Raw genomic sequence first — 14790 nt, 5'->3', positions numbered from 1 at the left:
AAAAATACACACACAATTACACACATATCACTCATGTGGAATGTTAATAGAAATGAGCTACCATCAAGGGATTTTCAGTGTTGACTCAATGATCTGTTTTAGATCATTTTTCGGTGTGTGTAGCCAAATGTCTACAGCTGGATTAACCAGCTACGGGGCCCCGGGCCTTTATGAACCCACCATTCCTCCCACTCTCTGTGTATGTACCACTATGCTGGAATATCTCATGGCCCCAGGTTCACTGTGTGGTAATTTGATTAAAACACAAATTAAAGCAGCTACAAGGAACTTTCATTTCATGTTGATTTGAGCAGCTCCTCTGAACAAAAGCGGTAGTGTTTCCCAGAATAAAGATTTCCCATGAGCACCGCCGCCTCTTGTTGTAAATCTTGATCTGGCTAGCGGGTGCATTTGTTGTGGAAGCAAGTGGAAGACAGCAGTTTGTTCTTATCGAAATGTGTTTTATACATAAACAGGCATAATACACACCTCTCTGCGAGGAAGGAGACCAGTTCAGGATCAGTTTTGAATCCTTTCAACGCAGTGCTCTCCATCTGTTGAATGACCAACCAAGGTTGACTCGTGTTTTTGCCCGTGCTTTATCACCATCCCCTTTAGCTTTCTTTGTTCTCTTTGCTGTTTCTGCCCCAGTTTCAGCCATAAACACGAAATGTAACATCAAAAATAAATTTCTGTAAAGAATTTTAACTAGCTTACGCACTACTCACTGCCAAACTGTGCCTGGGAAAATGTAAACAGGCGCTTCCAGTCTGCATGCCATAAATTCTTCAGTCTGATTTTGCGGGGAATCGGACCGAAGACAAGCACGAAGAATAACTTTATAGAAACTTATGTAGGTCATGTATTAGCATCAGTATTAAACTGAGACTGTTTCATAACCAGTTAAAAACTTCTTGTAGCTGCTTTACTTTAGGAATATGCACCACATGAGCGCAGCATTAACTGAAGTAATCAAAGTCTTGAGGGGCCGCTGATTCAGTATTGCACTTCCATAAAGCTTGCAAGATAGATAGCTAGATAGGTATCCTAGCTAGTATGCCATATTCACGTCATATGGGATGGATGGTAGAAATGGGAAAGGTGTTGGCGTGCAAGCGTTGATGCCATCTGACACCTTTTCACAGGTGTGACCAGTAAACTGACATTGAATTCGATGGGGTCCAGGACCCCTTTAAGACAGGGCCTCAAGATGAGCTAAAGACCCACCTCAAGGCCCTTCCTAGTGTCAGCTGATATGGCGCTTTAGCAGTGTATATTCCCAAATGAAGTTACAGTTAATCAAATTACCACAAACCAATCTGGGGCTTTTGCAGATCTGGGGCCCTGGGCAGCTGCCTACTCTTTGCCGAGCTGGTAATCCAGCCAGTGTCCAGTAGAAAAGCTTTTGACTGATTGGTTTTATATCAGAGAAATTAGTCACATACAAGGCAATCATCTCGTGACCAAAAGCTCCGCTCCCCACTTCTTGTCATAATCTTTCACATTGAGGTGAAACAGCTGAAGAACATTTCATTGATCAATCTGAGGTCAAAACCATATTGGCACATAGATGGTGGCAAGAGCTGCAAGGTGGACACACATCTACTTGTAGTGATCAGCTGGCTTATTGGTTATTATGGACTAATTTACAACCCTTTTATTATTATTATTATTATTATTATTATTATGACATTGTTGTAAACCACTTGTTGAGACTTCACATTCGCTGTATTTCCTCCATGTCCAGTTTAATGTTGACTATATCATCATGGACAAAATGTTTGAAGTTATAATACAATATTATTCCGTGTCTCCTCGATGTTTTTTGCAGTGATACAACTTCCTCTCGATGCAGGCACAATGCTGGTACATACTGTCGCACTTTTTAGGGAAATGAGACCCCAATGTAAACCATGTTAACCCCCGCCACACACACCCATACACGCACACACACATACACACACACAAATAACACACTGCAAAGGGAAGCGTCTAAAGTCACGGGAACAGTGACATAAAAACACGAAGTGTAATATTTTGCAACATGAGTATCATTCCAATAAAGTTTTACTTGTAAAATTCTACTAAACGTGTGTGTGTGTGTGTTTCCTGGATGTGCGTGTTAGTAGTTTGTGTGTGTTTAAGGGTGAATTGTGGATGAGGAGATAGTTTAAATGTAGAGTGAGTGTTGTAGCCTGGAGGTGAGACATCCATCACTGCCGCCTGATGCGGAATGGAGCCGTCATCCACCCATCTGTTGACCACCCGGCTCCATCTGATTCACCATAACGCGTAAAAACAATAACTAAACCTTCTACTGTGATCACAGATAGTGTTTCTTTGTGTTAAAATCAGGTTTGACAGTGATTAAATTGTGAGTGTCAACAAAGAAGACCGCTCCGATGCGCTAAAACCCAGCCAATTCCACCTTAAATGCCATTTGCGTCTGTAGTAGAGACCGAGGCGCCATCTTCGGTCCACCTTAAGCGCACAATGTGGCCAACGAACGAACGAAAGCGTACCAGCCAGGCTTCCGTCCTCATTCTCCAGCCGGGGATCGCTCTCTGGCTTCCCAGCTTTGACACAGCGTCACTTGTGAAACAGCACAGAGGGGGGAAAAAGACGCACCCGAGCCAAAGCCCATCCGCACCAGCAGGAGAAGATGTCCGAGCCCAATAAGTACCGAGAGTGGATCCTGGAAACAATCGACTCTCTCCGCTCGAGGAAAGCCCGTCCGGATCTGGAGAGGATTTGTCGAATGGTCCGGAGACGACACGGGTCAGACCCAGACCGAACCAGGACAGAACTGGAAAAACTGATTCAAGAGCAGACGGTGCTCAAAGTTAGCTACAAGGGGTCCATATCGTATCGAAACGCGGCGAAGGTGCAGAGGAAAAGCAGAAAGAAGATTGAGTTTACGGCGGCTGGCGGCAGCAGCAGCAGCGCGGAGGCAGCGAGGGAGCGGACCAAACACGACCATCTCAACAACAACGGCGACAGTGCGCACAGCTTCACCGACCAGGAGGAGGGCGAGGAGGACTCGGAGCCCAGCCCAGATCCCCACACTCAAACACCAGCCAGCGCCGCCGACAAGAAGCTGAAGCCAGCCTCCAGTCAGAGTAGCGGAAACGGGTGCCTCAGTTGTGGCGCAACAACGGGCTGCGATGTCGGGAGCGGCTGTAAAGAGGAGAAAGCAAGTGCACCGAGAGACAAGGGATTAGGACAGCAGGGAGTGGGGGGCTGCCCGTCGCCCGGTCTCACTCACAAAACAAACGACGGCGGCGATGCCAGCAAGATAACACCGAGCAAAGCCGACGCAGTTCGCGCAGAGAAAGAGCCGTGTTTGTCCGGAGATGACACCCAGAACAAAACTTGCTCCGGGAGCGCCAGCAGCCTCCCGCAACAGCAGAGACCGAAGCAGACTGTGCCCCTCAAGCCCAAACTTCGAGTCGGAGGAGGGGGCACCAAAACAGCGGGGAACCACGCCAACTCCGACCTGGGCGACAGACTGGTGGCTTCTGTTCGCAGCTTGTCCGAGAGGAGCATCCGAGGGGGCTCCGCCGCCGCGACCAGAGGCCACATGAAGCCGCTCGGGCTGAAGGAGATTTTGGGCTATCTGAGCAGCCAGGAGCGGCTGTCGGAGGAGAAGCTGACCCGAGGCAAAGTCAAAGTGGTTATGGAGAGAGAGGTGGCGAGGGGCAGGCTGCGCAGGACCCGCTGCGGGAACATTACTCTTCCTCTGAGGGGGATGGTGGTGGAGGAGCCGACGCCGAAGAATCCGTCCGCTGACAGACTTGTAAAGAGCGCACTGCAGGACAAGCACGCTGGGAAAAAGGTGGGCGCTGCTAACTTAATATTTCCAACACGTCCCGGTTGTACAGCGCTGGCTTGATGGCTTGGCTAATAAATTAATGATCAGTGGTTAAACCCGCACACACGGCACCGGGACGCGCTCGGCTTGTCTCGCCAAATATTTTTGTTTCTTGTTCATATGTAGAAGTGTTCGGAGATTCCCCACATTTCTACACATGAATTGTTTCTGTAATTGTGCCTGTGTTGCGTTTGTCCTCTGTAGCCTCGGTTAATGCGTGTGTATGTGTGTGTGTGGCGCTGCTTCCTGCACAAAAGGTGCGGGTTACATTCAGGAGCAGACGGCTCCTGAGCGGCTTCCCCGGCTCCCGGGATGAGCGCGCGCACCATAAAGAGCGTCTCTGCACGGCGCGAGCACGAGCCGCCTCTGGTGTCGTTGTCACATCACTATTTTGGGGTCAATAACATTTCATTTGGCTCTCAGGAACTTTGTCTGCGCGGCTCGGAGCGGAGCGCGGAGTGTCTGGGCCTGCCGCGCAGTAGGCGGTGTCTGTCTAAACTTGAGACGTGCCGCTGCCGCTTTCCTGTGGGCGCTGCTTTGTCGCGCAGGCCGGCGGAGGACTCAGCCCCCCCCCCCCCCCCCCAAAAAAAAAACAACCGAGCAAATATTGCATTTTGTGCGGCGCCTTTCCAACCCCGTAGTTTTGCTTTTCCTCCCCGCATCTCCCCGCTCCGTGCCTCATTAAATCCTTTGTATCATCTCTGACAGCACACCCTCCTCCCTCTCTCCCCCTCCCGGGTGGAGGCAGACTTGAGTAGGCTACAGTAGGCGGCTATCGTTATTTCTGCTCTTACTGTGTTCCTCCAAGTGGGAGGTGTTTGTCATCTACTCTTCCCACCCTGGAGGAGCGCAGCAGACCTCATAATGCTCTTTCAAGCAATGAGAACTTAGCTCAAACTCAGGTGTTGCCCAGTCACCTCAGAGGATGGAGCTTCATCTCCACTCCTCTCCACCCCTTTTTTTTAATACAACTTTTATTGTCATTGCAGCCGTCGTCCCTCTCTCTCCAGGAGAATGAGCCGATGGAAACAGCCAGTGAAGAAGAGGAACGGGAAAAGAATGAGGAAGAAGAAGAGGAGGAGGAGGAGGATGATCCCCGGAGTTCTGATGAGGAGGGAGGACTATCCCCGGTAGCCATGACAACCGAACCAGAGCTCATTGAGAAAACCACAGAAGATGCTGAGATCCATACAGCATCAAAGCAGGAGAGCCCCCAACAGCAGCAGCAGCAGCACGGTGGCAAAGGTGTGTGCGCGTGGACGTGAGCGTGCGTGCTGATTAAATGCACTCATTATCACTAGTAACCCTCCCCCTGTTAGTCAGTACGTCTGTCATGACTGCTGTATTTTTGCGTTTAAGAATGTAATTTTAGGCATAAATATTTAATTTTATTTACTTTTTACACCTGTGATCATAACTTAAACTTATATTTTATATTCAAATATGAACATAGAGTAACTCAAACTTTATTTACGGTCATTTAAGACAATAAATAACTACTGTCTTTTTTTTTTTTTTTTTTTACCTTGTTTCTGCTGAAAAACAAGCAAAAAAAAGATATAGTAAATAATATTAATTAATAATTGGCATAAATAAATAATAAAAAAATAAATAAAAATATTGTGCTAACAAAAAATATTACTAAGAATTTTTTTATTAATTGTTTTTTTAAAAAAAAAAAAAAAAAAAAAGTGGTCGCTAGTCTTCCAGTTGTCCGCTCACAAAACATTAAAAATACCTCAATTTAAAATCACATAGTATCAAGGAGATGATAAAATTCAATGTCAGTCCAAAATAAAGACAAAAAAAAAAAATAGTAAAAAAACATAATTGTCAAAAGTCACTGTACCAAAATAAGAATAAAATAAAATTAACAAAAATGTTCCAGAACTGCCGTAACAAATTATTATTGTAACAACTGTTATTAACTATGAATTTTGACAACTATTATTTCTAACAGGAATAATAATAATAAAAGTAAAAGCCAGTCTTTAATCTTTTCTCTTCCTTCTTTTCGTCTGGGTTTGCCTTCTCGTCTCTAAGAGATGTGCGGGCTTGATTCCTTCACCAGGACACCGCATCCACCTGTTCATGGAGCCTCCCTGTCACAATGTAACAGCGCATACTTGGAGGAGAGAGCTGTCGTCCCCGATCAGCTTCATATGGAGGCACAGGTGAGTGCAAGCATCTGTCCTGTTGGTTTTTACTGTGGGATGATGTTATCAAAACAAGTCCAAATTACTCAAACGCCAACCATGACTGAGTCTGAGTGCGGACCTCTGTTGCATCTCGCCTGTTATCTCTCTACAAATGTCTCTAATAAAGTGTAAATATCCCCCAATACTTTTAAAAAAATACCAAAACATGTCCTATGTCTCTGTCTTTACCAGTGGTGGAAGAAGTATTGAGATTCTACACCTTATTATAAGTGTTATATGGTGTAAAATTACACGTTATGAGGAATAGTCTGTTTAAGTATTATATAATTTATACATACTAATTTATTTGATTATTAATGCTGATGCATTTACATGTATGATAATGTAGCTGGCCAAGACACTGCCTCTCTTAAGTATTTCATTATACCTTTATATTATGTGCATAATTTTTATACCTGAGTGAAGTGAAGTAGACATCTAAAGTAGCATTAGATTTATAGAAATATTTAAATGAAGTGTAAGTACTTTGAATTTGTTATGATGTACAAAACTTAAATGTACGGCGTTCTTGAGTAGCATTTAAAAGTCTGATCAAACGGTGACTGGAAAGTCAACCTTGGCGGTCAGTGTAAATGTCATCCTTTTCAAGTGCTCTAAATACATCATTACATTCTCAGTGATGATTTGCTGCACACTTTCAGCAGCACGCTTGCATTAGCTGTAACCAGGGTCAGAGGGTTCACTGTAGCGAGAGCAAACACAGACACCTTGCCTGATCCTCATTCACACTTAACTGAATCAATAACCACAGAATGGGCTGTGGATGTTTGAACTGCATTTCAGTGAGGTGATCACAGAGGTAAAAATTATTCTTGACATACCGCTTTCTCTCACCTATTTAATGTCACATATATTTTAGAGACAATATTTTCAAGATTTTGCATGCACATGCAGGACTTATTTCCATGGTGGATATGATAGTGTGTGTGTGTGTGTGTGTGTGTGTGTGTGTAGTGGTTGGGGACTCATATCCACCTGTGCAGTGAAGAACATCACTTTTAATCAGCGACAGTTTTATTTTTCAAATGTTGGTTTTACTGCGAGATTGCCAAATGTTAACACACAACCATGATTCAGCCGACACAGTTCATTTTTATGCTGTTCTGAACCACTGACACACACACACACACACACACACACACACACTCTGAGTGCACACACTTCATGAACATCTCTAGCAGCATCAAAAGTTGCTGTTTGGAATATATTGAAGAAGATTCAGCAGCGATATGTAGGTACAACAGCTCAACAGACAAACAGTTTGGTGGGTCCAAAACTCAAACTTAAATCAAAGAAAACAGGGCAAAGATATGAAAGAGAACATCACTTGTTCATTTGCTGTCAGAGTTAATGTAAATTTTAATTCTAAGTAAGCACATATGCTAACATTTTGTTATTAAATATTTTCTCAAGGTATCAGTGATGCACGGCATGTTACATATTATATTTTATGTCATGTTATGCAAAACAAAAATTATTACATTATGTGAAAAAATGCATCTTGGGATGCACTGGGTCATTTTTTTAACAGTTATTTAAAGACACTGTATGTAAGAATGTGGCCAAAATGGTTACTGCACTCAAATTCAAAAAACTGCCACGAGTCGTGTCCGCCCCCCCCTCCCCTACAGATTCGAGGTTGCTGGACAGCGGCACGTTGGAGACTGATTTGTTTGCCCACGGGCAGCTGCCGTGGCAGGGCCGCGTCGCCACATCCTTGATCTTCGGTTTTCCAGCGGACCATTCGAGCAAGTCCGGCTTCTCTGCTGCTAACGGTGCTGCCGGGATACAGCTGAGGAGACTGCTAATGCTATGTACTGGGACACGGCTAATGCTGCTTACCGTGCTGCTGTAGCTCAGTCGTAACTGTAACTGATGCTGAGACTCTACTGACTGCGTGACTGGTAGACGGCGGTGGGTGGCGCAACAGGCCTAAACACAAATTCAAAACATAAACATGATTTGCGGACCGTATATTCTGAATATTCTGGCTGTACTGTTGTTGTCGGTGAGATCAGTATGTTATATGAACATTATTCCTTAGTCTCTGTGACATATTAGGAGGATTTTACAACTATTTGCTTTAGATTTCTTACATATAGCTCCTTTAACAAACATAGTGATGTTTACTTCAGCTGTGTCCCACCAAAATAGATAGTGTGTATCCTTGAGGCTTAATAAACCTTTGAATGCATTTCCTTCTCCATAAAACACATGTTGAGCCTTTTTTGTTTACAGCTAGCAGCCATCCTCCCTGCCTTTGTTGGTGCGTTGTTTAATTTCTTTGCACATTGCTGCCACCAACTGTCAATCCATGAAACAGTCTGAAACCATCAGCAGGACTGTGAATCTTGTAACCCTCATGTGCACGATACTAACAAAACAGGGACAGCACTAGTAGTGGTCAAAAGCTTGACACGGTACCTTTAAATGAAAATGAAAAGCTAATAGAATCAATGTGACAGCCTATTAATATATAAATCGTCAAATATATATTTTACTTGTTCCTCACACAAGTCAAATACTGCACCTAACACTAGAGCTGGTAGTGTCCTCAGCATTAACATTACTTTATTTTTAAATGCCACAGTACAATGCTTCACCTTTGATAGATGTAACGTAGTACAGTAATGTAACACTACGCCGGACAATGACGGTGTAAAAATCCTAAATTTCGGTTCACTGCTTACTATAGAGCAAGGGTTTGCAGCTATTTGTAACCTAAGGCCAACTTCTGATTGTTAAAATACTTCCAAAGATCACTGTCCCCAAATTAATCATTAAAAAAAGGAGAAAAAATAAACTGGACTGTAAATATGTGTTATGCCACTGTCAGCTGCTAATGCTGCGATGACTCTGTTGTGCCTGAAGCCTGTCCTTTTTCCCCAGCACATCCAGACTCTTAATCCATTCTCATCATACTTGATCTAAGTGTGGCCTTTGACACCATTTCTCACAATATCCTTCTTAAAAGACTGGCCTCTATTTGAATCACTGACACACCCCTTGACTGGTTTAAATCCTATCTCTCTGAGCATACTCAATGTATCCTGCTCAAAACAGTCAAACCCCAGCCATTTCCAGTTGCTGGTGTTCCTCAAGGTTCTGTCTTGGGTCCTCTTCTGTTTATCATCTACTTACTTCCTCTCGGTTACATCTTCCGTAAATTTAACATCCACTTCCATTGCTATGCAGATGACACCCAGCTCTATCTGTCCACCATACCTACCTCCACCCTTCTGCCCTCCTCCCTCTCTGACTACCTTCAGGAAATCAAATCCTGGTTCTCCTGCAACTTCCTCAAATTTAACAGTGATAAAACTGAGTTGCTTCTCCCACTTGGTATTGATAACTCCTCAGTTTCCCCCTCTCCGCTGGTTAAGAGTGTGAGTGTCATCTTCGACAGCGCTCTATCATTCCAAGCTCACATCAGTAATGTCACTCGGTCTGCTTACCTCCATCTATACAACATTTACTGCCTTCACCCATCCCTCAGACTGCACAGTACTGCCATTCTTGTTCACACACTGATTACATCCCATATAGATTACTGTAACTTACTCCTTTTTGGTCTCCCTCTCAAGTTCATCCATAAATTTCTGCTGCTCACATCATCACCAGAAACCCCTCCATCAATCACATGGCTTCACTGGCTGCCAGTTAACCCAATCTACAACCAAGCTCCTCTGTAACTCTCCCAGCTCTTGCACATCCACACCCCCACCCACACTCCCAGGTCATCTGCTTCCATCCACCTCACTGTCCCGCCAGCGCGCCTGACCACCATGGGGCCTAGAGACTTCAGCCGCTCCACCCCCCGCCTCTGGAACTCCTTCCCATTGGACATTCATAGCATCAACTCTCTCTCCACTTTCTCTCTCCACACCTTGAGTGTTGTGAAAGGCCCCTATAAATGAAATATATTATTATTATTATTCCGACTGCTTTGTGTTTGAGTGTCTCTGGAGTTGCGATGGTTTTAGCGTCTCATTTGACATGATTTCACCACATTCAACACACTGTGCTTTCAGCTTAGCATCACTGCCTGCCAGTGTAAATCCAAATCCAAAGGGTTGTATTTCCTCACCACACGCTTTGGAGTTTTTCAGCATCACTTTTCTGTTTCAAAAAACAATCCATTTTGTGTCACTGCATCCAAGGGAACGTTAGCTAGCTGACAGTTGCAAGGCACCTGAATGTAACTGGTCTTTCAAATTATGCATTTCAATTTGACGTGTTTTGTTTAAGTGAAGTCTTGAGCCTATTAAGATATAAAAATGCTAGCTTTGTAAATTACCAAATATTGGCAGTGCTTCCATTACCCACTGAGGCCATCAGGATTACAGCAGTGCCACAACCCTCCCTCTCTAACTTAAAAAAAGTTTATAGAAGAGAATTAGAATTGGGGGTGACATTGCAGTTTACAATTCATCTGACTCAGCCAGCTCCTTTGATGCTTGAGTTTAGGTGGGGATTGTATTATGATTTTTCCCGTGGCACTGTCTCTAGTGACTGTGACTTGTTTCAGGGAGTAGATATCGTCTGTTGTCATGCTCACTTATTCGTGTCTTTGATTTGACCCCCCTCTCTTCTTTCCCCATACAGAATCAGATGCAGCATGACAGAATCAACCACACCTCCTCAGGCTTTAACAGTGAGTTCTGCTTCACACATAATCTCACACTGTGTGTGCACTGGTGTATGCTTGTGTTTGGTGGGTAGCGGTGATGACAGGTAATCAGACTATCCTTAATTTCTTCCCATCGTAGGCTTGGAGTCTAAGACAGAGGTCGGCGTGTCGTCCTGCCTGCTCACACCCACCGCCTCCCCGAGAGACTCCGGCATGTCTGAGGACAGAGGGATAAACGGAGGAGTTAACAGTGGAGGGTGAGTACAGCAGAAATACTGGAGACACTTAAGACACCAAACACTGATTCACTGGGCTGGTCGTGTCTGCTCCCCTCTTGCTTGATTTTCTGAATCTGTTACAAAGTCCATTTTAGTTTTCTCCAAATGATGCGGTCCAAAATAACTCTTTCCCTAACTTTTTAAACCAGCAGGAACAAGTTGTGAACACAACCCTGACATGTCACCACCTTTTAAGTTGATTTGGAGGATAACAGTTGCTTATTTACACATCCAGCCGTCACAGAGCAGCATAATCATTTATTTTGGAGTCGTGTATCTATCCACCTCAGGAATGCAAGTCTAATTTTTATTCTCTTGTATCTCTGTTTTTAGTCTCCACCAACTCCCGAGGCAATATATTTGTCTCTTTAGCTTCTAAATGCAGTGTATGATTGTAGATAGCACGCTGGCACCCTGGTAGCAAAAGAGGCGTGACAGGTGTTATTTGTAACACAAGTGTCTGCCTCTTATGTGACATACATATCAGCAGCACTTTATAAACAATAACAACCAAGCATCAACATACCAAAAACAATCATTTACCGTCCCTGTTACACGGCGACTGATCTCGCCCTCAGCTCGGAGAGTAAGGAGCTTCCAGACCTCATTGTGTACCCAATTTAGGACATTTTCCGCTGCTGTTGTTCTCCTTTGAGTTAGCTGCTAACTGCTTCTAGCTGCTTTTTAAATCTCCTGGCGCTGGGTTGCACACATAATACGTCATCCATGCTCTCATCCTGCCAGCGGTCCCTTTTACACACATGTTGATTTGGCACTGTTATTGTCTCAACTGCCGACTTAAAGGCAACACAACTCTGTCCCCTCATTCTGCAATTGGTCCTTTAATAAAGAAAAGCGAGGCGGAATAACAGCATGAAATTCACGCCATGTACAGGCACTGTAGAAGGGGCTTTAGATGGTACAAGCAGTGTAGTTGCACCAGGGCCTGTTGGAGGGCTGGCAATAGAGAGAGCGGGCCCTCCAACAATGTGTTGGCCTGTATTTAAAGAAGGACTCATGTTAAATGGTACAGCTTGTGATATATGTCCTCGAAAAGGCAAACCCCTGGTATTCTTCTGGTTTTTTTTACGCTTATCCTACAAAAACTATAAAAACAATGATTAAACAAGAAAAAAAGATTAAACTAAATGAATGATTAATTTTTTTCTTTAGTAATTTTGTCATATATAAATATGCAATGACAATCACTGGGTTAAATGTACTGTATGTTGATGCTGTCTGATGTAGAGTCTGTATGTGAAGAGAAGAGAAGATATACGGTAATTAGTTTGGGCGCATAAACTGTCAAGACTGACAAGCTGAGCTGTGTGTGTGTGTGTGTGTGTGTGTGTGTGTGTGTGTGTGTGTGTGTGTGTGCTCCACTTTGTGGTAGCCACTAAGTCTGTCTGTTCTCTGTTTGGTGTTAGCAGGTTACGTACAGTGGGTTTTTTGACACCATAAGAGTGGTGAGATTGAACCAGAACAGTAAAGTTGCAGCCGTAGCTCTGTAAAGCTAAGGGAAGCTGCAGATTCACCTAATAACTCTGTAGATTCATCGGTATGAGTGACCCCTTGCACAATGTTGGACTTATAGGTTGTTATTATGAAACTATTGATTAAAGCCGCTTTAAGATAAGATAAGATAAGATAAGATAAGATAAGATAGTACTTTATTGATCCCAAACTGGGAAATTCTTAAGATAAAAAAAATAAAGTGAAACAAAGTCTGGCCATTTAGTATTAATCATAACGCAATATCTGATTCTCCTGTTTACACTGACAATGACAAAGTGCAGTCTCATGGTTCAAGGTTCAATTTATTCATCAGTAAAAACACTGAAATCATCGTGCTTCCATTCCTATAAACACCCACCTTAATTAAAGTGTCAGCGCTGACATAACTTTATACGTTTACAGTTTAACATCTCCTGCGGGTTTTGTAATGGGCCAACTGCCCTCCTTGTCATCTCTCTAGGTTTGTGAAGTCCGAGGGGGCCAGTGGGAGCCCGGTGGACTGGACAGTGTCTGATGTGGTCAGTTATTTCACAGCAGCAGGTTTCCCTGAGCAGGCTGCTGCCTTCAGGACCCAGGTGAGCCTGCAATCCCCCGTAACAACCACTAGAGGCCACCAGAGACAGGCTTTGTCTCTGTACTTGAACCTTAAAACAGTTGTAACCTACACCCACCTACCCACATTGCTTTGTTCTCTCTGTTAGGAAATCGATGGCAAGTCTCTTCTCCTCATGCAGCGTAACGATGTTTTGACTGGCCTGTCAATCAGACTGGGCCCTGCCCTCAAGATCTATGAGCGTCACGTAAAGGTTCTGCAGAAAACGCACTTTGAGGATGACGACTGTTAACGACAGAGACTGTTACGTCTGTATCTACATATAGCTCAAGTAATCCTATAGATATGTATGCATGACATGATATACAACACACTTTGCTTTTCATCTCATGTCAAATAGCACACACACACACACACACACACACACACACACACACACACACACACACACCTCTATTTCTCTTTCTCTACAACTGCTCTGGTCCAGAAACAACACAGCAAAGAGACTGGATTTCCTGGACAACAAGGGTTTTCTACCAAACTGAGCACAAATGTCGGAGGAAGTACATCATGAAACTGTCAGATACGGAGGTTAAAAATAATCATGCAATTCCTCTTTTTTATTTACAACGATAAAGCACTTTGCAATTTCTCGACTAAACTGTGCAAAATGGTTTGTTTTTAAACTGTTATTTGTGCTGACCTTTATGCACATTTCGAAAGGGGTCGTGGTTTTCCTGTGGTTTTCCTTTTGTTTTTGGAGGCTTTGACTGATGCGAGGGTTTCTCCCTTGTGGATGTATGTGTGTGGCCGCATGACAGAGCACATTGGATCAGAAACAGATTAATAGTTGACCAGATTAGATACATTCCCAGGAGCTGGAGCAGATGGTTGTGACGCTGACCGATCACAGTCGTAGATGTGTCACAACCTTGTGTTAACGGTTGTTGGCCAAAGCAATAAGCTGATAATTCCTTCTAGATGTTTTGCATCTTGTCAGCTCGCAGATCAGCAGGTGGATGATTTTGTGTGTCTTATTGTTTCAGATGAGAATCAATGAAGTTTTCATAATGTTTTTAAGCAGCGCTGGTGATCTGTTCTGGCTTATTCACCACCACAACAGGGGCTGGTTTCACCAAGACAGACTTCGACTGTGGCTTAGGGTGTTTTCATATTAGATATGATTGATTTGCCTGAGTATGACTGCGTCCCCACCCAACTTCCCTGCTGCTCAGCTTTCACATTAGTAACAATCAACTCTCAACTAGATGTAACAGAATGTAAATATATTAAAGGTTAGCCGATGTAATGCATCAGCCTCCATTTGTAAATTACTAAAAAAAAACAATCTTCTAACTGAAAGATGTTATGGCAGGGTAAAGCTAAGTCAATCAATCAACTAATCTCATACCACCAGCATTTTTGAACTGTTTTTACCGGTCAAACCTTAGAAACCAAATGCTGTCAAACGATCACACATCTCATTCCCACCTTCACTGTACCGACACATTCCAGGTTTGGCATCTCGTCTCTGCATGCTTTATAATATTAGTGCTTTTTTCCTCATATTTGAATGTTTATATTTCTGTTTTCAGCACGTTGGTTTCATTTTGTGAATGTTTCCAGTCCACTCTTCACACACTGAACGTTTCTTTGTGCATTCAAAGCTCCTCTACCTCTCTCCCCTCGCTTCCCCCTTCACTGTCACTTTCTTTGCAACTTTA

At 43.7% G+C, this 14790-nt stretch overlaps 1 protein-coding gene across 1 annotated transcript; it reads left to right on the top strand.

The window, feature by feature from the left end:
- Positions 1-2524: 2524 nt before the first annotated feature.
- Positions 2525-14757, top strand: samd1b (sterile alpha motif domain containing 1b). The gene is made up of 7 exons (XM_078166071.1): positions 2525-3835; positions 4861-5116; positions 5915-6045; positions 10696-10744; positions 10860-10977; positions 12974-13088; positions 13215-14757. Exons 1-7 carry the CDS (start codon positions 2663-2665, stop codon positions 13356-13358), a joined length of 1986 nt encoding a protein of 661 aa, XP_078022197.1. The 5' UTR covers positions 2525-2662; the 3' UTR covers positions 13359-14757.
- The last annotated feature ends 33 nt before the right edge of the window (positions 14758-14790 follow it).

Source organism: Epinephelus lanceolatus, chromosome 3 (assembly GCF_041903045.1).
Source record: "Epinephelus lanceolatus isolate andai-2023 chromosome 3, ASM4190304v1, whole genome shotgun sequence".
NCBI lineage: Eukaryota > Metazoa > Chordata > Actinopteri > Perciformes > Serranidae > Epinephelus > Epinephelus lanceolatus.
This window is presented reverse-complemented; position numbering and strand designations above follow the sequence as displayed.

Coding starts and splice junctions, on each gene's coding strand:
- samd1b (XM_078166071.1), top strand. CDS start 2,663: ATGTCCGAGCCCAATAAGTACCGAGAGTGGATCCTGGAAACAATCGAC. Junction 5,117..5,914: donor GCAGCAGCACGGTGGCAAAG/GTGTGTGCGCGT, acceptor CTCGTCTCTAAG/AGATGTGCGGGCTTGATTCC. Junction 10,745..10,859: donor CACCTCCTCAGGCTTTAACA/GTGAGTTCTGCT, acceptor TTCCCATCGTAG/GCTTGGAGTCTAAGACAGAG.